Raw genomic sequence first — 23,355 nt, forward strand, 5'->3', positions numbered from 1 at the left:
CAAGGTTTATTTTAAAAAACAGATAATGCACCAAGCAAAAGTTCAACCTGTTATTAGATATAGTGTTATTATGCTTTATGTCAGCAGGAGGGGATGATAACTGGACTTTCCTAAAGAAAAAAATGAATCCAAAGTGACAAGTCTAAATAACTCTTTTATATTCCATAAATCCACTAGGTGGTGCAGGTTAGCTTTCCAGATTATTTAACAGCAGATTCCAAACCGCTGACTTGCAATGTTGCGTTTAAATTTAGAAGTATATTTGAAATTATTTTTTAGTAATTGAAGAATGGTACCCAAATCTGTCCTAGTGGAAATCATATTTAAACCAGTAGTCTGATTCTTAGTTTTAAAAAAAATCTGAGAAAACTTAGTTCATGTAATGCAGAATTTGTGACATTTTAACAGTACAGTCTAATGGGTATCTGTTGAATTCAATGCAATTTACTTTCAAGTGAGTAAGTGCAGGATTGGTACTCAGTGCAGAGGCTTTTGGTTATAGATAGTAGGATATTTGCTGCTGATTGCTATATTAATATTGGATCTATTTTTTCATGTCAGCAGAAATATTTCTCGGTATTTTAAACTGAAATTCAAGGCATAGTTCCTGGTTTGAAACTTGGACCTCAGTCCAAATAAGCTTTCAATAAACTTTTCAGCTTCACAATTCCCAGAGCTGATGAGCCTATTTGTAGTTCAAGTTTAAGAACATCTTGTGACTTGGCAGTAGGAACAGTTATAGTAAAAGCAAGATGTCTCCACGGCACACATAGTTCTCTGCTACACATGCAAATTTCTTCATTAGATCATGTCCCTAATTCTAACAAAAAAATCATTTTGAATAATGGATAATCAAAGTGTTATATGGAACAATATGTGACAACATTTGTATTAGAGCATATTGCAAGTATGCACTGTAGATTTTCCAGTCCATAAAAGAGTTGGACTTCAAATAATAGAAAGGTTAGCGTACTGACTTTAGTTTCTTTCTCTGTCTCCACCAGTGTTTTGCAGACAAAAAGGAAGCAGTGAGCACATATACCATGTCACAAAAAGTTGTTTTCCTTTCAAAACAAGAAAACTGGGAAAGCATCACTCAACATCACACACCACTTTGTACGTTATAGCTAGGTTTGCCATACATCCAGAATTTCCCAGGCATAGCCAGGATTCGGTCGTCAGAAACAGTGCCCAGGTGGAAATTGCTGAAACGTCCAGGAAAATCTGGATGTATGGCAACCAATGTTTGTGGCACAAAAGAATCATCAGAAAATATCTTCCCTGCCTCCACCCTACAGATTTCTTAACAGTATCTGTTATTCACTGTTCTGTGCTTTTCCCACTCTGCTTTTTGTCTAATTAAAGTTGAAATTCACTCCCACAAGATGTAGTGATGGCCACCAACTTGAATGCCTTTAAAAGATGAGATGATTTTATGAAAGGATGGCTAACAACAATAGCTATGTGAACTGAGGTCTTGCTAATGGGCTTCCTGTAAGCATCCAGTTGGCAACTGTGAAAGCAGAACCCTGGGCTAGAGGGGCATTCAAATGGATCCAGCAGTCTCTTACTATGTTTTCACATCATATTTCTATGATGTAAAGGTGCACAAACAACATGCACACAGCTAACTTAACTGAATGTCATTCTCTAATTGGACCCACCAGGTGAGATGCTGCAGGTAGTTACTAGAGAAAGTGCCTTTTCTTTGGTAGTGTCCAGACCTGGACAATTCTTTTGCAACCTGACTTAGCACCTTTCTTTTAAAAAAAAATAAATACTTTTTTTATTTGATTTTTAAAAATATAAACACACAATGAACATCGATTCAGAAGCCAAATACTGAGATTACTCTGAATCTCCTGACTTCCCCCCATCCATTCCATGGGTCCCAATAAAAATAATTACAACTGCATATCAATATTTGGCTTAGCACCTTTATTAATGTCACTCCAGCACTAGGCAAAGGCCATTTTATCAGTCCTGATTTTATTTTCAATTTTTTTGTCATGTGATTGTATGTTGCTCTTATATAGTTTATTGTTAATATGTTCTTTAATTTTATGTATTTTAGATGTAATTTAAGTGTTCTGTATTTTTGATCATGCAAGCTTCCTTGAGAATTTGTTGAATGGAAATACAACATAAATATTCAGCAAAGAAATACGTAAATCCACTTCCCTTCAAACAGAGAATACGGGGTGTTTATGAATGGTTTATGAATGCTACATGGTTTTAACAAATGGAGAATAAAATACAAAATGTGCTGAGGGGAAGCTATTATGACTTGTTACTGATTTCAAAAATAAGTAAGATTTCGATAAACAATCATATTATGGACTAGATATGTTAATGCCTTCTCATGCTTAGTAACTATTTAGTATGGTGATGGAAACAGAGGCAACATACTTGTTTTTTATGTATATAATATAAGCCTGTTGTACTTCTGATTCCTTAAGTCAAAACCAATGTATCTTTTTATTTCAATGCTTTGAAATATTGTAACTTTACTTTTTAGGTGGATTGGAGTCATTGAAAAATCTTCAGCGACTTGTTATTGATCACAATCAATTGATCAGCACCAAAGGACTATCTCATACTCCTACTCTAGTGTATATAGATTGTTCCTTTAATCATCTTACTCATATTGATGGCATTGAAAATTGTGGCCTTCTTCAAATTCTGAAGTTACAAGGGAATAACTTCAATGAGGTAAAAACACTACAACACCTTGGCTGTTATCCAATTAAAGAAGTCTTACAGAGCAATTCTAGGCATGGGGGAAAGTCTGTGGTAGAGAAATTGTTGTTTTCTAGGCTCATGCCAGGCACCCCGATTTTCTCCTTTTTGCTTTTTCATTTTTCTCTTTCTGTTGCTTTAAATGAGAAGAAAAATAGCTGTGCCAGTTTTAAGTTTGGTATAGTTTAAAAAAAAAACCTTAAGAAGATCCATTCAGGGATCAGACCAAAGACACAGTCATATTCTTACAGTGGCCAACCAGATGACTACATGTTCTTCTGAGGAATCTGCTGGATTGTTACCTGGTAGCAATGCAACAGTGAGCTTTCTCTGCGATAGCAGTCACCTCTAAATATCCTGTGCACTGTTCCCAAGACATCTCTGGTAGCAGATCTCCTCCACCCATGGATTGCTCTATCCACTTGGTGGAAGGTCTGAAGCATCCAACACTATCAGTTGATTATATTTGCAGATGAGAAAAACCAGCAGTTCTGAATAAAAAGCACACTTTTGGGTTTCTAAAGATGTATTTATGTGCCACAGTATACATTATTTTACATAATATATTCCTTCATGTTCAATAGAGAAGGTGCATTGCCTCTTCTAAGATGACACTTGGAGTGCCCCATTCTTATCAATGCATAAGGTTTTGTTGGATCATCCTGAGAGGGAATCACATAGCGTCACCCCTTTATAAGACTTCAAATTTCGTCTTATTTCTGAAATCATGTGTTGCGAAAGGAGTGTTGGGCAGATCCATGCGCACACACACCTGTATGCACATGTATGGTACACAGAATCATATCCCCCCATTGCTGCTGTTGAATGGTCACCATATACATTATTGAGTATACATTTCAGTTTTCAAAGGAACATCAGAGACTGAAGCACCTTTATTTAATTTTGGTCCCATTTATATGTATATTCTCTACGTGTGTGTGTGTGTGTGTGTGTGTGTAACATCATCAGCTGTTTATTTGCATGCCATTTTCCTACAAAATTGTGCTCAAAGTGGCTCACAGCATATTAAATGAACATGAATATTTCAAAAACCTATTAAGAACTTATGCTGCAGTAACTGCAAATAGGATTGCAGCCTTAGTCATTTTAGTATGATAGGCAATGTGCTATAATAATATGTTAATATGCTATTGATTTATGTTTAGTTCCCCAGCCTGGAAAATCATGTTTTGCTAAGAGAATTATACTTGGAAGACAACAGCATCTCAACAATGGAAAAGCTTTCAACATATTGGCTGCCTTTGCTACAGATACTTTTTATCTCACAAAACAGGTAAAACTAATAATATTATATTTTTTTGGGGGGGTGGATTACAGTGGTACCTCGGGTTAAGAACTTAATTCGTTCTGGAGGTCCATTCTTAACCTGAAACTGTTCTTAACCTGAAGCACCACTTTAGCTAATAGGGCCTCCTGCTGCCGCTGCTGCGCGATTTCTGTTCTCATCCTGAAGCAAAGTTCTTAACCTGAGTTACTATTTCTGGGTTAGCGGAGTCTGTAAGCTGAAGCGTCGGTAACCTGCAGCGTCTGTAACCCAAGGTACGACTGTATAAAGTTCAGGCCCTTTTAAAACTGAAAATACAAGTAATGAAGTCAGGGTCCTTCTACATACAAAGCATACAGCCATGGGCCTATCATACATATTGAACCCTGTTGTGTGACTTCTCTCTTTCCCCTCCCTTTGCTGCTGTATATTGCAGTCGACAGCTGGTGAAGTGCTTCCTGTTGTGTGGAAGGAAGCACTCTGTCATAATAGCTGAGTGGATATTTGGCTGACATTTCTAGCAGGAAAAGCTTCCCGTACCTCTGCTGTATGTGTCAACATCTTTAACATAAATCGTTTGAGCAAAAGTGAGAATGAGGATGAAGTGGATAGGCATGACTATAAATATAGCTGGAATGGATGACAATATCAGCAGAATCGATGATTAAAGCAGTAAAAAATGTAGTAGTTCAGTAGTTGATATTTGTAGTTTCTTTACCAATGTGGCCATGTTCTAAGCAGCTCCATATGCTTCTGCTATGGCATAAGTGATTGGATGTTCTGTACAGAAGGATTGAATGTAATGAAGTAAGCTGTTGAAAGAAAAGCTGTTCCTTTGCTTTTATCCTGCAGCTGATGCAGTTGTATGATTTCTTCTTAAGAGTGTGCAGTGAGTGTCATTTCCTTTTTGTTGACTGCTGGAAGCCCCTATGAATGTTAGGACTGTGAATCCATATATTCCTTAAGAATAAAGCTCCAGTAGGAAAGTGTAATTTGCAACTAATAGATGATAACAGGTCTTCATCTTTAGTTTATATTAGGAATAATTGATTTTTAAAGGTAAACATGGATGCCTAATAAAGTTTTAGCAGACAAAATACTGATAGGTGACTCGTAATATTTTTTTAAGCATTGCACATATTAAAAATTGGAACAGTATGTTTATCTGGATGACTGCCCCTGTTAAAAGAATGAAGTACATTATATCTGCATGATGTGAGAAGAACATATTTTCATATTTCAAAGCTGTCCTTATTTATCTGTGCCTCAAGTCCCTATCAGGGGAAAAGGTGGGATAAAAATATATAATAATAATATTTCCATATGTACCATATATTTATTAAGCAGAATACCTTCCCCCTTTTCAAAGTAGTTGTCCATCAAGTTTTATAAGTTGTATCATGTAGGAATTTCCGTGGTTAAGAGAGCAAGAGCACCCCTCTCCTGTTCCTTCCTTCTCGGGCTTTCAATACTTTTCCCTACCCTTTTATTTCAACACCAACCATGTTTAGCTCAGGAGAGGCAGCTTTAAAATAAGCATTTGAAACCTGATTCTAACTGTGATTTCAAACTCCGTTTCAGCTAATGCTGAAAAGAGAAGGAGTAATTAGAAAAGAAGAGGGACCGAGGAGCATTTGAGGTTGAGAAGGAAAGGAAGTGTGCAAGTCTGAGGGGTTCTCCAGATCTCTGAACCATTGTTAAGAGATTGGGGAGCATTCTTCTTCTTCTTTGGCGATCACTCGTAGCCAAGTAAGATTGCCTTCCATGAACACGGTTTTAACAGTGAGTCCGTAAGTGACTGTGGAGGCCAATTCTGGATCCACACATCCTTCCACAGTGGGGACAAGCTACAGCAAATGCATTTAAAACAAGACTAAACCCTAACAAAGTAGACATACATGTGAAAGACCCATTTATCTAGCTGGGAAAGTCTGACAGTACAAAAATGTCTCCAGTTGTTTCCAGAAAGTGGGCACCTGTCGTATAGTGACAGTAAGGCTATTTCACAGAACAGGGGAAACCATAGTAAAAGTCCTGCTCCAAGTTACTATGGAGTTGGCTTCTGAGATCTTTGGAAGTTGCAAAAAAAAGTCCCCTGCAGACCACAGCAATCTATTGGTTGTATAAGGGATAAGATGGTCTCTCAAGTAACCTGGCCTGAGCTTCTATAGGGCCTTATATTTTAGTACCCACACCTTGAACTTGGCCTGATAACAGATTGGCAGCTAGTGCAAATCCCCCAAGCAGGGTGTTATAAACTGGTGGTACTTTGCCCCCATAAGCAACCTAGCTGCTACATTCTGCACCAGCTGAAACCTTTGAATCACTCCTAAGACTTGCCTCTTTTAAGTACCATTGATTATTTAAGAAATATGCAGTGGACTCCTATATATGTTTACTCAAAAGTAAGACCGATTGAGTTTAATGGGACTTATTCCCAAGTAAGTGGGCATGGGATCACATCCTCAAACATAAGTTTAAACTTCTCCTTGAATTTTTACTTAAAATGCCTTTGCTTTGTCTGAATCATGACCCAAACAAATATTTTACAAGATGCACTATGTAATGATCAAGTATCATTTTATTTTATTATTTTTTATCAATATGAAGTGTTGCCTTTTTCTTTTAACGCTTGTGCATCTTTAATTCAGCAAACGTGGCTATTTTATTTTGAATAATAAACAAGATAAGTCAATTGCATAACACAGAAGAAAAGTCTGTGAGCATCCATAAAAAAAACTATCCGCATTGCAGAGAAGTGCAATAAATGGATTTTGACAAAATGTGTATTTAGTGTGTATATTTTGGAGTATACACTTCAGCACTTTGCTGCTTCTCCTCCCCGACCCCCACTACCACATACATTTAACTTTCAAGTTTGTTTCAGTTTTGCTTTCTTCATATAAGTCTCCCAGACTGTCTTTGCCCTGCCTTTGCGACTGTTTGGCTTTAAATGATACCAGAAAAAGGAAGCTATTGGACTTTAAAAAAATATCTTTTACTTCTGTGTCGTCTTTGTAATTTATATCCTTTTAATGCCCAGGGCTAGTGGGACAAGGTCAAGTGGTATTAAGTTTTCTGTAATGTCCTTTGTCTTTCTGGTTTGAATTTTCTAAAAAGAAAAAGAAAAAAAAAGACAAAGACCGCCAGTGAAAAGGAAGCTATAGAATGACAGACTGAAAAAAAGGATTTTCCTTGTATAGTACAGGACAAGAATTTTAGATCTGAATGGCAAGGAAGACATCCAGTTCTCTAAATTATGACACCCTAAATGCCATTATTAACAAGCAACATAAGATGTATTGCATTCAGAGTTCTTCTACATCTATGATTTTACTGTGTGCTCTGTTCTCATTCCGTTAGAGCATTTCAATATACTGCCCAGAGATTTGGTAGGGTTTCCAACTCAGAGTAGATTCATTGAAATTAAAGGACATGACTATCTTAGCTTCATTAATTCCAACTGGTCTACTCTGAGTAAGACTTAGTTGCTAAGAACAGGAGACACCATTAAACCACAGTCTAACTTTTCTATTGCCAAAGTATTTCAAACAGACTAACTTCTGTAATCCAGGATGGCCACAATTTGAGCTTTCAGTGATCAAAATGTTTGTCAACTCTCTGTTCCGGAAAATGTTTAGCTGTTGCTTTGACCCATTACTGTGAAACTTCCACCCAAAATTGCAAAGCTGCTGGCTTGCACCCTTCAACTCTAAATACTCCTCAATAATCCTCCTTCTGTTAGTATAACAAGAAAGCCTTTCTTGTTGACAAATACAATAAAGGCAATACGTATATTTTAAAATGGAATAACATCTTGGAAATTTAATGGCTGCAAGGTTGTGTTGTCATGCATTTAAGAACCTTTTGCATGGGAAGCAGTTTCTGAGGACTTCAGGTGCTGCTTGAGTTAAATATACTATAAAACAAACAGATGGTGCAAGGCGCAATATGTCTACAATTACGAATGTCTTTGGGTAGGGTTCTTTCTTTTTAATACCAAGCTTTCCTTAAAGCAGTAAATATCTGTATGAGGAGGTTCAGAGTGTCTCTAAGCTACAAGGGTGGGTGTTCTTGCTTTTATATTTAGCTGTGGGGTGGGGGGAGGAATCTTAAGAAAAAAAGTAGGAATAAGTGTGCCAAATAGATTGCATATAATCAATGTCTGCATCATTTATTTCTCATTCTAATAATTAAGATAAGAGTGCAGTATCTCCACTCCACTGATTGGAAGAGATCACCTTTGTTCTGTCCCAAGAGCAGCACCCACTAAAGGAGATTATGTGGAAACTAAACCTTCCACAGAACTGCTTGTTCTTCTCTAAGGAAGTTCATTTCATTACTTTTGAAAACCATTGTTCTTATGGTATTTCCTAAAGCCTGATAAATGTTATCTGTTATTACATGGAAAACTGTTACAATTACCTTCTAGCACCTTGGATAGCTAACAGGCAGTTTGCTACCAAATGATACAAAAATATTTGGGTTTTGAAGGTATAGTTCTGCAATACCTGTTCCATCTTTTTCACTCCCATGGTTAAGATAGTTTTGCATTGACTTTCTATTAAAATGTTGGTTGTTTTTCTTTCAGTTTGACTCAACTTGCACCTCTTTTTTCGTGTGTGTCTTTGGAAAAGCTAGATATCAGTAACAACTGCTTATTAGGTGAGTTTAAAAGATAAATGGGAGGGACATTTGTTGTCAGGAGTTTCAGATGCTGCATTGTAAAATATAAGTCAGCCCGATTGTTGACACATATACAGAGGGAGCTATAAAATGCCTATATTGTTTGTTGCACTGTTCTTAAGCATGGAGTTTAGAGCTAGTATACAAATTTTCTGTACTCCCAGAATCACATTATCTCTTCACCAACACAAATCTTTGCTATGCTTAGCCATGGCTGAGGCTGTGGTGCTGAGCAGTCCTGAGAGTTTGCCCTTGTGCAGGATTGAAATCCAGATATAACCCTGGTTAAGAGTAAATCTTGCTTAGCTTGAATAATACTTAAGGGTGGTGCTGACAGAAGCCTTTACATGGTTAATGACAATGGAAAAGTAGAGAGCAAGTGGGCAATTCCAAGGTCTTCTCCTCAACCATTCATCATATATAAAGGACAGTTTATCTAAGTAATACTTAAATACGTATTACTACATAATAGACAACAGTTCAAATTAAAACGCCATTAGTTGTTGTTGTTGTTTTAATAGCATCTACAACTTCTGTGTGTTTCTAATTCAAGTTACTCATTCTGATTTAGAGTCTTACTTTGATAAGTCAGTCATAATTACTTTGTATCCTTATATTGCTGTAATTATATATTTTTACTTTATATTAAGCCTTGGTTGGTTTAGTTTCTATGCCTTCATGTAGTAGGCAAGGGATTTTGAATTTGATGAGTGATAACTGTCCTTAGCCAAGAAAAAAGACTGGCCAGGCATCTACCAATATAACAAAGATAAACAGCATACCAAATAGCATTCATGAAAATTCAGTGTTCAGGTAAATCAAAAGAAAAGAGAGCAATAAGTTTCATGGAGTGATTAAATAAACAAATGAAATTTGTCCAAATTAGCATCCTATAACAATCCAATATGGTGAACATAATCTATGTTGCAATGATTAGGAGGGGTGAAATGGGTTGACTTTTAGTGATGACATTTAATAATCTCTGGAACGATGAACTTGATTTAATTAATTTTCTTTGAATTTGACAATTATTTGAAAATAATTTGTTGTGATCCCAACAGCAATAAAAGAATTATTCCATTTATTTTATTTGTACTTTTCTTAACAAATGCAGATCTTAACAGTGTCATTCAGTGGCTTGGTGGTTGTGATAGCCTAAGAGAATTATCCTTGCAAGGAAATCCACTTCTTCAAGAAGAGAACTGGAGGTAACCAGATGAGAGTAAGAGATTGTGACAAGTGCTGAGTATCAATATGGTGGCTGAGATTTTGTTCTTTTTTCTTCCTCTACGGTAACCAGCTATGCCTTTAACCAAATAATAGTGAAATGTACTTTTAGGGAGCTGTTTCACTTCCTCTCTCCTTTTCTCCCTTCTTCCCAACGTTTTATAGAAGCAACATACATCACAGATGAAAGGGAATGTGAAAACAAAACCCTGATTGTCTCTTGTTCTGAAAAAAAGGATTTGCCAATACTTAGGATTACAATCATTATTTGCACAGAAAAGAAGTCAAGTTAATTACAATTAATTCCTAGTGCTTTCTGTGGTTCTTGACTAACTTGTTCCACTGATTTCAACAGGACCTAAGTTCAACTCACTTAGGCTGCAAGCCTATGCAGACTTTATGCAAGAGTTAATCTCATTGAACTCAGCTAGTCTGGATCCTTCAGTGCCAAGAAGTATACTGCTCTTGAAACTGGAGGTATTACATAGTGAGGATGCCTATTGGTCTTTATCTTCCATGAATTTGCGTAAGCCACTTTTGTAACTATCCAAGTTGGTGGTCTCCTCTTTCTCCAGTCAGTGGTGAACTTTGGGCTCTCAAATTTCAGTGTTGCCCTATGCAACACTTCCTAAAATTTGGTAACCCCTGCCTCTCAAACTTGGTTCTACCTTGTTGTTGCAGCACCCAATACAGCTCTGCATCCAGTGCGGCCAAACTGCTCACACTGCCCTAAAACTACCTCTGCTCCAGTTCACCAAGAGGCAAAACTAACAACAACAAACCCTGCACATAATAACAGCACTGACAGGGTAGATCAGCATCTCATTAGGAAGCATCTTCTGAGCTTTGCTGAATGAGATGGCATCTGAGGGTTGCTCTTTGGAGCTCTCTCAGCAACCCGGGGTCAGATTCATAGCATCTAATCCAGGAATCTAGTGAAACATTAGACATTCATAAATACAGTATCCCATCTCCTCAAAATCAGTGCTATTAAAACTACATCCACTTCAAACATCCATTTTATTTAATTTATTTGCTTCTCCCTGGTCTCCTTACAAAAAAAAAAAAAGAAGTCATGTTCATTTTGGACTTCAAGTGGCTCAACAAATACATCTGTAAAAGGGTATTTCCTGTTTCTTGAAAGTACAATTGCTGTTGTACATGATGGTAGCTCTTTCTCCAATGCTGATACTTGTTTATGTAGACTAGCAATTGCTAGGTGATTCCCGGTTTAATTTAAAACGCCTATCAAATTGGGTTCATGTGGAAGCAAACAATGATAACCAAGCTATACTGTTCATTTCCATTCTTAGTAATGATTTGTATGTCATTCTACCTTGTATAAACTTTTCTTTTGGTTTTCAAATAATTGTAAGATATCTCTAAAGCTAGAATGATCTTCCTTTTTTCACATTCCTTTCTATGCTTGTTTTGGTTATGCTTTCAGATTCTTTTCAATCATCTCTTTTCCACATGGAACTTGGCTGACTCACTTTGGAAAACCCATTTTTCTAAAAATGGATCAGCTCAGCCGAAAGTCCTATTACACATATATGCAAACACACACACAGACGAACTTCATTCCCTACAAAGTTGGAAACCCACAAAAATTTGGATCATGCTAGAAGTGTTTAGATCAGAGGATCAGGGAGATCCAACTTTTGAATGAACACAATATATCAGTCAGCTATTAACTGTTGTATGTAATTAGGGAACAGGCAATGAGGGTACCATGAGCCCAAGATCCATTCCTGATCTCACCATGAGTACTGGTTCCAAAGAGTCATACCAATTGAGCAGACCCTTGTTCTAAACATGTTTTATATGACAGGTGCAGATGAGGCAACATATATGCAGAAAAATGTAGAAATTGACTAGCACAGCATTACTTGTGAATATGTATTTATATTTTTGCATGATGAAGTTAACTGGTACTGTAATTGTAAAAGACAAAGTAATTTTACTAAAGTAGTGCATGTTATATGACAACATAACTGTCTTACCATTTGTAGCTATATTGTTTTTAATGGTTGATATTACATATAATTAATTGCTGCTCCATGCAAGCCCAGTTTTAAAAATCCTTGAAATTCCTGAGCCATCAAGGTCCTCCGACGTTATTTGACCAACTGAGCTTTCATAATTGGACAAGAGATTAATTTATCTAACGGGATACTATAAAGTATGGATTTGTTGAATTCAGCATTCACTATAACTTCAGGCAATATGTTTCAGTGAACTTTACATAACCCCTTGATACCAACAAAGGAATTAGTTGTAAAATTTCCCAATAGGTTTCCTACTTTCATGTCCAGCCAGTGATAACACTGAGGAAGCTGAAGTACTAAGAAATCACTTTTTAGAAATTAAACCCTGGGATCAGTTTGAGCACTCCTAGGGGGAAAGTGTTTCATTGCAGTAATGATTAATAGAACCTCTTAAGTGACAGAATATTCACCAGGAAGTTTTCACTAAATGAAATATTGATTCAGCCGCCACTAGGAGAAACCCAGCTGGAAAAACTAGTGTTAAGATCCCATGGCTCTAAGAAACCTTACTTTCCAACATTAATCAACTTGATATGGCATCTTTTCAATATATCATTATTCAACATTGTTTCTAATAGACCTGCACATGCAGTGTGGACTTATCAGTTTAGTGCTATCACCTAATACTATTGCACAACAAAAAATCAAGAAACATTTTGCTGTTGTTGTAGCTATGCTGTTATTTATAGAAGCAAGGAATATGAGCCAGCCAAAATGAAGTGGTTTTAGTTCATTGTTTTTCCTTGGGCATCTGTCCATCAGGTTGATGGTATATTTCAGTTAAGAAAGTGTTCAACATATACTTAACTTTTCCACTGAAATCCATGGAACTTAAAAGTGTTTAACCTTGGCTAGCTTGAGTCTAAATTTGGTGATATTGTAATTGTTTATAAAGAATATGGCTTGAATATGGCTTGGGATGCGGGTGATACTGGGGATGTGGGTGGCGCTGTGGGTTAAACCACAGAGCCTAGGACTTGCTGATCAGAAGGTCGGTGGTTCGAATCCCCGCAATGGGGTGAGCGCCCGTTGCTCAGTCCCAGCTCCTGCCAACCTAGCAGTTCGAAAGCACAAAGTGCAAGTAGATAAATAGGTACCGCTCTGGTGGGAAGGTAAACGGCATTTCCGTGTGCTGCTCTGGTTCGCCAAAAGCAGCTTAGTCATGCTGGCCACATGACCTGGAAGCTGTATGCCAGCTCCCTCGGCCAATAAAGCGAGATGAGCACCGCAACCCCAGAGTCAGTCATGACTGGATCTAACGGCCAGGGGTCCCTTTACCTTTACTTATGCTGGCCTGGGGGATCCTATAAGTTTGTCCCTACCATAAAATTACTGTGCTTCCAGAATTCCTGATCTGGAATCTCCAGTACATATAAGGAGCTCCCAAACAAGCAAGGGCTTCTTTATTTGCCTTAGGTCATCATGAGCATACCATCCAACATGTCGAGGTGAAAAACTGGGACACTGTATTCCAGGGCCATGCTCCTGCGTGAGTCAAGTGACCTGCACGAGATCGCGGCCCCCCCAAAAGTGCTTTTTCAGGGTGAAATTGCAGTGCCCAAAATGACCACCATGCTCTCCCATAAAACAAATTTAAAATTCCAGCCCATGTATAAGAAAAAAGTGAGGCATGTACCTGTTGTCTCTTCCTCTCAGTTCACCTCCTTGAAACTACAGAGGCACAATTTCAATTAGGGAAGTATCATAGTAGGGAAGCAGCCCACAAGAGAAAGAAAAAGATAGCGATTCACATATATTTTTCTCTCCTTAGTTGGATTTTTGAAGCTTCAAGGGTGAAATTTCAATTGAGGAAGCAGCAAGTGGGAAGTAGGAGAGTTTAACACCCCCTTTCCCCAGTATCATCACCTAATCCAACTTGGGCAGCCCCATAGCTACTTTTCTGGTTTTTGTTTTAAATGTCAGGCGACCCAAACTTACCTCTCCCACATCTAATCCCTTGTATTGAGCTGCTGCCTGGTTTGGATCAGAACTTTATATATATGGTCCAATAATCAAATGAAGTGCATTGTTTCATCTTTAAAGAATCACAAAATGTTTTATTGTCTTTCAAGTAAATAGTTATGTAGTTAAACAAGAAAATGCATCTTCCTAACCATCATCCTTACAGCAGAGATGATAATAAACTGTGTTTATTCTAGCACTAACATAGCTTTCTCTCATCTTAAAAGGCACTCTTTACTTAAAGTTCTTCCCAGTCTGAATGTGCTTAATGATGAAAACATAAAGTCTGATGCAGAAAATGCAGATGAAAGAATGATGAAAAAAGCACAGCCAGGAAGCTTTGCAGCATTTTGTCAAGCTCAGATTCAAAAAATTGATTTAGTCAGCAAAAAAGCCACAACTAGGTTAATGTAAGTATATTCAGCATTTTGATATGCCTTTTTGTACTCCTAAATATGAGAATATGAATACATCAGAATCACATTAAGGTGAAAAGTTGCTAAAATATCTATTTCAGTTTTTCTTTTACTTAATTAATTCATGCCTTGCGACACCTTTTAAAAAACAACAGTCTCAAAATGTACCAGATGGATTTAGCTCTTCCTCAAGGCTTCATAAAACAAAGTCACTAGTAAGGTTTTTAAACTAACCAGATCCTTTACTCTCCCATTAAACTAATGGGCCTAAAAACAGCTTAATTGTGGCTAGATTGCACTCACTGTGTTTAAGACTATATCAGTTGTTTCATGACATTACTTTGCTATCTACTGTTGTAGACGTATATGCATGAGGAAATTAGTACTGTATTGTCAAAGACCGTGTCTTTACTTAAGTAGTCTTCTGTAGGTGTGAAGTGTCCATGTGCTCTTACCATGTGTGCAGTGTAACTCCTTTCCTTGCATGCCTCACCACATGGATTAAGTGTCTGAACAGAGCCTAAAGTGTTTACCTCACTCAGGAGAGGCACACAAATTCTTATTTGAAGTGCTGTAAAACAAAGTGGGAAAGTGTTTGTTTAGAAGACTTGAGACACATTTGCTAAATCTCTGCTTTCCTGCACTAGACTGTTCCTTATTGTAAATAAAAGGTAATAGGCAGAATTTCAGTTTTGTGATGTTGTCGGCAATGGTAATCTGGTCATAGGAGAATAGCATACAATTCTGAGGTGATGAGGTAAAATTCTGACTGAAAAGAAATGGGTGTGATTTATAATGGAAAGGGGGGAAGCTGTCTGGTTAAGATAGACTACTTGTGTCTTATCTATCAGTTAACTGTTCTTCTTTTACATTATGAAAAATGTTAAGATATATTTTAATTTCTGAAATGGGCCAGCATTATTTATTTAATTTTCATATGTGTGCTTCTGAAAAGAATCCACAGAGACTAACAACAAAACTGAAAAGACATGCATTGGACTGTACTGTAAAACAATCAAAACAACAATAATGAGAACCGTAATAAAAATAGTGCCATTCCACAAAGAAAATGGAATCCATAGAAAGCTGCCATTATAATGAGTTAGACTACTTGACCATGTAGCTCAGTATTGATGACCTGTGACTTTCTAGAGTTTCAGACAGCATTCTTCCACACCTCTACCTGCAGATTCCAAGAACTGAACTTGGAACACTTTACATGAAAAACATGTGCTTTGCTATTGAGTTCTCATCTTTCTCTAATTTCCTGATGGTGTGGTATATATTTTTTTAAAATATGGAAAACAAATTTCATATAATGAAATCACACATGACCCCCCCTTCTATGTGTGCCTAAACCAATCTCTGTTTCATGTAAATTAAGTGCATGATCCTATGTTTAATTGAAATAAGCCCTCAGGCCGTGCAGCAGGGCTTGCTCCCAGATAAGAGTGCATAAGATTGCAGCCTTAATGCAACATGCCTAATGAACAGCATAAAAACTAAGCAAGCTTCTTGTCTGTTTGACATCTCACTAAGTTATGAGGCCCTGTAGGTATGACCTCAAGTATGTAAACTGCCAAAGGTAATCATTGCTAGGTTTCCTAATCCATGTTTCATACACTAGAGCTGCTCAATTAAATTGTGTTGTTCCTGCTTTGAAATTCACTATACCTAGCCTACCCATGTTTAAGAATTATGTGCTTTAAAAAAAATTAATTACTCTGTCTGTCAGTTAATCTTTTCACACTTAGTTGTAAGTAGCTATGCTAAAATGCACTTCCGTTTCAGTGTTTTGACTTTCAACAGGCTCTTGTACAGATGCTTGGAAATAAAAGACACTAATGGAAGTTGAAACCCTTTTAAACAGTTATAGTTTAAACAGATGAAAATGGCATAAAAGCTTATAAAAGGAAATATAACTGAAGAAATATAAACATTAAAACTCTTTATGGAGTGAAAGGCCTTTTGCAAACTAGACTGGAACAATAATGATATTAAAGTATATGTCAATTTATATAGCATTACTTGATGCTTCTTTGAATATGTACTTGTCACATCTTTTACTTTTCTTTATATAATACATATTATCTTTTTTTAAAAACAAACAAATCCAAAATGCTTTTGTTTGTGAAGCAAGATAATATCTCACCATCTTTCAAGTAAAAAAGCACAACATAGTAAACAATATTCAACTTTAAAGTTTGTCAGAATTTCCATAGGTATAATAAAAAATATCAAGTTCACTTAAAGTAATATTGCTTCTTTGCATAATGATATAATTAATGTTGAATAATATGTATATTAAGCTGAAATGTTAGAATCCAGCATCACCTCTTGTCTTATTCTTGAATGGTGATGCAAAGCATTCTCTCAGAACTATTTCGTATTGCAAAATTACCTGAAAGCTATATCCAGCCCTCAAGAGCTTTGGTTCTTTGCAATCCTAGAACATTACAAAAATTGAACTTGGGGCACTTTACATTAGAAATAACTAAAACTAGGCTTGCAATTCTAGAGATTCACCTGAGTGAAACCAGCTTTACAGTCTCTACATTACTGTATCACTCAGTAATGTATTCTGCAATACATTGAAAAGTAGAGAAGGCAGCAGAAGTGCTCCCTAGATAAGAAAAGATTGACTGATGACATATTCTGTATTAAAGCATCTTCTGCCACATTTGGGATGTTTTTAGTTGAAATTGCATCACTTAATATGTTTTCTAATACACATTCTAGTGAATTTTACAACTTTAATGTAAACTGAGTTTCATTTCAAAGTAACATCCCACGTCTGGCCCCTTATAGAGTTCTTCTGTTTGACAGATAAACCTACTCCATTTTCCATCTCTAGTCTTAGAAGGAAGAGATAAGTGGAACAATACCATATCCTATTAACTGTTTATGAAAATCTGTATACTACCACAGACATTTTTTGCAACAGTGTTCCAAAAATAATAATACCGAATTGTTTCGGTTAATGCTTGATCTTGATAAAATAAAGAATAAATCACTGCTCTGTGTTTTCCAAAGGCAGAGTCTTTTTGGTTGTGCCACAGCCTTTATGGAATTCTGTCCTAAAGGTAGCCTGACTGGCCCAATCTTTTATCGCTGTTTGGCAGACATTTGGAAGCTAGCTTTGCAGGAAAGCTTTGGAAATCCAAAGTTGCTACTGATTTTGCTTTGCACGGGAAGGAGATATAAAATGCTTTTAGTTTATTCTTGTCTGCTGATTTTATATAATTTATGTGATTCTCAAGTGTCTTTTCCTGGTTATTTTAGTTTTTAATATTTGTGTTTCTTATTTGGAAGCCACCACATTGGCTCCTTCAGACAAAAAGGGAAAGGTGCATAAATAACTAATTAACAGGTATGGTGTTTTTTGAGGGGAGGGATAAACAGGCACAGTGACACATTATACCTTATTAAGACCAACCCAAGATTACATGTCATTAATTTGACATGTAAAAATGAAAAGAGTAATATTCTAGCCGCTTTGGTGAAATAGTGCTATATGCACATTTAAAACCTACAATTTCAAAATCAAAGTATATGTTTTATGGTTTTATAGAATAGGTGCTACCCTGTGTATTAGAATATTTCACATATTTCTATCAGGAAGCTTAATTCTGTGAAATTTTTCAGATCTTCAGATGTTTCTGTTTATGGCTGTAATCTCTAACTAAAGGAGAATTTGTATCTATTGGCCCCATTGAGGGTCTCAGCTGGTCATATGTCCATCTTGGACAGAAATTGTTCCAAACTGGCATTTGCGCCTGATATTGTTGAAACTTTGGGGGCTTTTGCTCTCCCCAGGGAGGCTTTTCCCCTGACCTATGGCTAATTAGACAATCTCTGGTCTTTGAAACTGCAGGGAAGTTATTATTTTTGTTTCTTATGGGGCAGCATAACTAAAATTTAGATGGGGGAAAGTTTGATGAGTCATTATTTTAAAACCAATAGATGTTTTTTAACATTTTCCCTTCCCAAAGTGAATTCTCTGCAGATGCTGTACAGCTCCAGTGTTGGTATCTTAAGAAGCTGATGAAGCTAAGTAGTGAGCATCGTTACGCACATGAATATGGAGTTCTAAATGCTACTGAAGGAGAGGAACCAGGAAAACGGACAGATCCTTTGAACCAAGAAGCCATTAACATCACAGAGCAAAATAACTTCAGTATAAGTGGTGTAAAACAAAATAAGCAAGACTCATTCATTATGGCTGAAAGACGGAGTGCTCCTGGCCACACTCAGGCTATGTCCGTTAACTCTTTCGTGACAGTGTCTGGAATGGGGGAAAATGGAGAACACAGACAAGAGGACATTATTCAATATTCCCTTAATCACAATGAGGAAAGCAAAGATAACGTATTAATCAGTCTACAGAGAAACACGTTCAGCAAGCAAATGATGGAAAGCAATGAAGGAAATTCTCTTCAACATTTTGACAGTTCACAAAAGTAAGATTCAAAGGTCAAAACACTTTATTATGGAAACATAACCATATCACTGTGTAATCTTAATGCGGATAAGGGCATGACTGGTTCCATGTACCAGATGATCTTTCAGAAATAATCATCATTCTATAAAGTGACTGTCAAAACTTAATTTCTCCTCAGTTTATATATTTTCCCCTTAATAGATAATAAAAATAGTTTTGCTCCAGTACTCAGTAAATAATTAGGAAGGATTGTTATGTCTATTTTACCAGCACAACATCATGATCTGCAAGCACAGAAGCAACTACCCTGAGGTAGGGCATCACTTCAGGGTCCTTGCTTCTGCATAGGACACAGCCATCTATTTTTTGCTGTAGATAGTCATTTCAGAAAATCATTGAAAATCCCAAAGGTGGGTATGTGTGCATGTGTCACTGCTGGTAGTGTCTCCTTCCTGTACTAAAGATTTTGCAGAAATATGGGGCTAGTTTTGTATGGAAAACTGATGTACAGTGGTACCCCGCAAGACGAACGCCTCGCAAGACAAAACCCGCAAGACGAAAGGGTTTTCCGTTTTGGAGGCGCTTCGCAAAACGAATTTCCCTATGGGCTTGCTTCGCAAGACGTAAGCCCATAGGGAAATCTCCGGGGACCTCTTTTAAATGCTAGCGGTGGGGAGCAAAGCCTTTCCCCCCCCCTCCGGCCTTCAGAAGAGGTCCAGGAAGGCTGGCGGGGGCCGAAAGGCTTTGCTCCCCAGCGCCAGCATTTTAAAAGCAGTCCGGGATAGCAGGGAAGCGCTTCCCGCTATCCCGGAAGGCTTTTGAAGGCAGGAGAGATCCGCGAAGCCTGGGCGCGCTGATGTCAGCACGCGCAGGCTTCGGCATGCCGGCAACTCTCCGCCAGCAGCGGCAGCGCTGCCGCTGCTGCCGGAGCGCTCCGCGAAGCCTGGGCACGCTAATGTCAGCGCGGGCAGGCTTCGGCATGCGGGCAAGTCTCCGCCAGCAGCAGCAGCACTGCCGCTGCTGGCGGAGAGGTCCGCGAAGCCTGGGCGCGCTGATGTCAGCGCGCGCAGGCTTCAGCATGCCGGCAACTCTCCGCCAGCAGCGGCAGCACTGCCGCTGCTGGCGGAGAGGTCCGCGAAGCCTGGGCGCGCTGATGTCGCAGGCTTCGGCATGCCGGCAACTCTCCGCCAGCAGCAGCAGCGCTGCCGCTGCTGGCGGAGAGGTCCGCGAAGCCTTGGCCAGACAGCTTTTGAAGGCAGGCGGGGGGGAGCAAAGACTTTTGCCCCCGCCAGCCTTCAGAAGAGGTCCAGGACCTCTTCTGAAGGCTGGCGGGGGGCAAAAGTCTTTGTCCCCCCTGCCTGCCTTCCCAGGGGCTTTTAAATCGCCCCGGACAGCGGAGAAGTCCTCCGCTGTCCCGGGGCGATTTTAAAATGCCGCCCGCCAGCATTTTAAGATCGCCCCGGACAGCGGAGAAGCCCTCCGCTGTCCCGGGGTTTTTTAAAATGCTGGGGGTGGGAAGAAAAGCCCTTGTCCCCCCCCCCCAGCCTTCAGAAGAGGTCGGGGGACAGACTGTCCCCGGACCTGGTCTGAAGTTGGTTTCCCTAGGAACGCATTAATTGATTTTCAATGCATTCCTATGGGAAACCGTGCATCGCAAGACGAAAAACTCGCAAGAAGAAAAAACTTGCGGAACGAATTAATTTCGTCTTGCGAGGCACCACTGTACCTGAGAGATGATAATAAGCTGTTTCAGTATGGTCTCCTCAAAGTTTTAGTATAATAGGATGTACTTGCTCAGCTAAGAACACCTTCATTACTACATTACTGTGTGATTATCTATGACTTACGTTAAATAACAGATATTCATATCTATAGAATCTGGTTGCCTGTAAATCAACTTGGATTTCTTTTCAGAATCTTGTTTAACTTTCTTTTCATTCTAGTTTGTAGGTTGCTTTTCTGATAATCAGTTCACCTTAAATTAGCCTAGACCTATTCTCTCACAGGTTATCTTTATAACTGTCAAAAGTTATATGCTATTTTATGTGAAACGGGTGAAGCGAAGTATCATTTTAAATGATAGTGTTAAATAGTGTTAAACTAAGCAAGGTAAGTATTTTACAGATATACGAATAACATATTCCAAGCCTCAAACATTCCATTATCGAAAGCATACCCAAATGGTAATCTAATGCATTGATTCAGTTGTCAGACAATCTCACTGCTTGTGCGTTTACCATAATAAAACCTGTCCAATTTAGAAATCAGTGGACTTTGAAATGGGTTAGGGATAGGCAGTACTATGGTTGCAATAAGCCTTCCCGAGGCTTTTCTCTGAGTTTACACAGACCTGTGTTGTTGCCATGTGGTAACTCATCTATAAACGATTTTTTGTGTGGGAGGGAAAGCAGGGAGCCTTGGTTCCTTTATGTAGGGTAAAATTACAGACCCACTTACCATGTTATGGCTGCTTTAAAATTCCCCATCCTGTGGCTATCAGCATATATACCGTATTTTTCGCTCTATAACACGCACCCGACCATAACACGCATGTAGTTTTTAGAGGAGGAAAATCCGTAGGCATGCCACCCGTAGGCATTCCCTCCATAACACGCACAGACATTTCCCCTTACTTTTTAGGAGGAAAAAAGTGAGTGTTATGGTGCAAAAAATACGGTATATCTGAACACATGATGAACAGACAATTGTCATGTCCCATAAGAACTTGCAAATTTAGAGAGAAAGATGTGTGGGTCTGCTTGGGACACCCTGTGGCTAGACAGTGCAGACAAATGTCCATGCATGCAATTAGATCTGCCATACACACAGTTTAGAGTGGGCATGACAAGTGTTTTTTATTATTTTACCTATCATAAAATATCAGTTTTTGAACTAACTTGTTAAAGTCTAGTTTTTAAGACTAAAAGATTAAACTTACACACCCAGAAGGGTAGAATGGCTAGTGATATCAAAACTTTCATATTTGATTAGGCTTGCCATACATCAGGAAAATTCCTGACATGTCCTGGTTTTTGGATGCAAAAATAGCATCAGTGGGGAATTGGCAAGATGCCAGGAAAACCCAGATGTATGCCAATGAGCTGAGAAAAGCAGTGAAAACAGCTCAAAAAGCTATTTTGGGTGTAGGTTTCCCCAAGAAAGCTCAACAATTTGGGTTTATTCCCCAAAAAAGCTGAACAATTTTGCGGTCTTCCTAACAAAAGCTCCACCTATACCCTATATTTCAAAAATAATTTGATGCAACTGATGGCATGAACTCTCAGTCACTTGTGCTTAATTGTCATTTATTGCTATAAATATTATTATTGGGGGGGAATGTTAAAGCTTGTCTAATTCTGTGATTCTGCACTGTACACTTAGATTGCCTACATGGGCAATGCCTTGATGATGTTTATTATTTGTTTTTATCAGTTGCCTCTTATAATAAATTATTTAGGCACTTTTACAAAATAAATAAGCATAAAATATACTAGGAATCATTGAATCATAGAACTGTAGAGTTGGAAGCTATCCCAAAGGTCATCTAGTCTAGCCCCCTGCAATGCAGGAATTTCTCCACATGGTTCCGCGTCCAGTTTGAAACCTTACTGGGCTCTGCTTAGCTTTGCAAATGTGCTAGCAGTTTTATTGCCATATCGCTAATAATAAAAACATACTACAGTTAAAATATGTGATAAGCTTACAAGACCAAATCAAATAAAAACTGAATCAGACACTTCCATTTCTATGATTCTGTTAATATTTTGTCAGTAGTTTCTACCTTGCATTGGATGTTTTGTCCAAAACAAAAATATGTATTCTCAGGCTGTACTATAACCCTCAAAGGTGGTGTGTGTATGGTAAATTTGTGCAGATGCCACAAATCCTGCCAATTTTTCTAAAAAGCAGTTATTTTTGAGCAGGTTTAAGATGTATAACATAATAAGAGTTCTGTAGTATCATGCTATTAGTCATTCTCCTTCTCAACCTGAAGGGCTCTGCTTGTCTTCATGACTGCTTTCTTTGTTGCTTTTCTAGTCACACCTCATACTATTATGGCGAGCTATATGGTCTTACTGTATCAGTAATCTCTATATGCTTGCTAATACAAAACTACCAGACTTGAGCTGGCTGGTGAAATTTCATTCCTGGGCAAAAAGAAGCCATGTCATTGTGCTTCCTTTTTCCATCTAACTGAACATTGACGTATTTGCATTAAGTGATATATGAATAATATGTTGTTGTTGTTAGGACCGAAAAGTGCCGTCAAAAGTTCATTCAACGTGCCCCCCCACATTGTGATAATGTGTCTCCAACAAAACAAAATCACCATACAAGATATAATTCCCTCCCTTTCCACTACCCTGAAATTTTGTGTGAGTAATTCAGTATGTGCATGTGAAATATAATAGAACCGAATTTCATGTGCCAAATCAGACATAATATCCACCATGCTGACAGGCACATGGCCTAAGGGATTTAAATGTGGCTATTTCTGGTAGAAACAAAATGCTATGTGCACAGAAAGTCCAGTTTTCCATGTGCAAATCT

General features: G+C 38.1%; 1 protein-coding gene across 5 annotated transcripts in view; it reads left to right on the forward strand.

The window, feature by feature from the left end:
* The window catches only part of LRRIQ1 (leucine rich repeats and IQ motif containing 1), a 102,717-nt gene that overhangs the window by 13,243 nt on the left and 66,119 nt on the right, over nt 1-23,355 (forward strand). For all 5 annotated transcript variants that reach the window (XR_014224157.1, XM_082240933.1, XM_082240932.1 and 2 more), the window contains 6 exons: nt 2,519-2,712; nt 3,906-4,033; nt 8,616-8,689; nt 9,825-9,918; nt 14,175-14,357; nt 18,356-18,823. Coding sequence is in view for 4 of the 5 variants with exons in the window: in XM_082240933.1 (XP_082097059.1) it covers nt 2,519-2,712; nt 3,906-4,033; nt 8,616-8,689; nt 9,825-9,918; nt 14,175-14,357; nt 18,356-18,823 (1,141 nt within the window). In the remaining variant the exon portion in view is untranslated. The remainder of the gene's footprint in view (nt 1-2,518; nt 2,713-3,905; nt 4,034-8,615; nt 8,690-9,824; nt 9,919-14,174; nt 14,358-18,355; nt 18,824-23,355) is intronic.

The sequence above is a fragment of the Podarcis vaucheri genome, assembly GCF_965113315.1.
Source record: "Podarcis vaucheri genome assembly, chromosome: 10".
Taxonomy (NCBI): Eukaryota; Metazoa; Chordata; class Lepidosauria; order Squamata; family Lacertidae; genus Podarcis; species Podarcis vaucheri.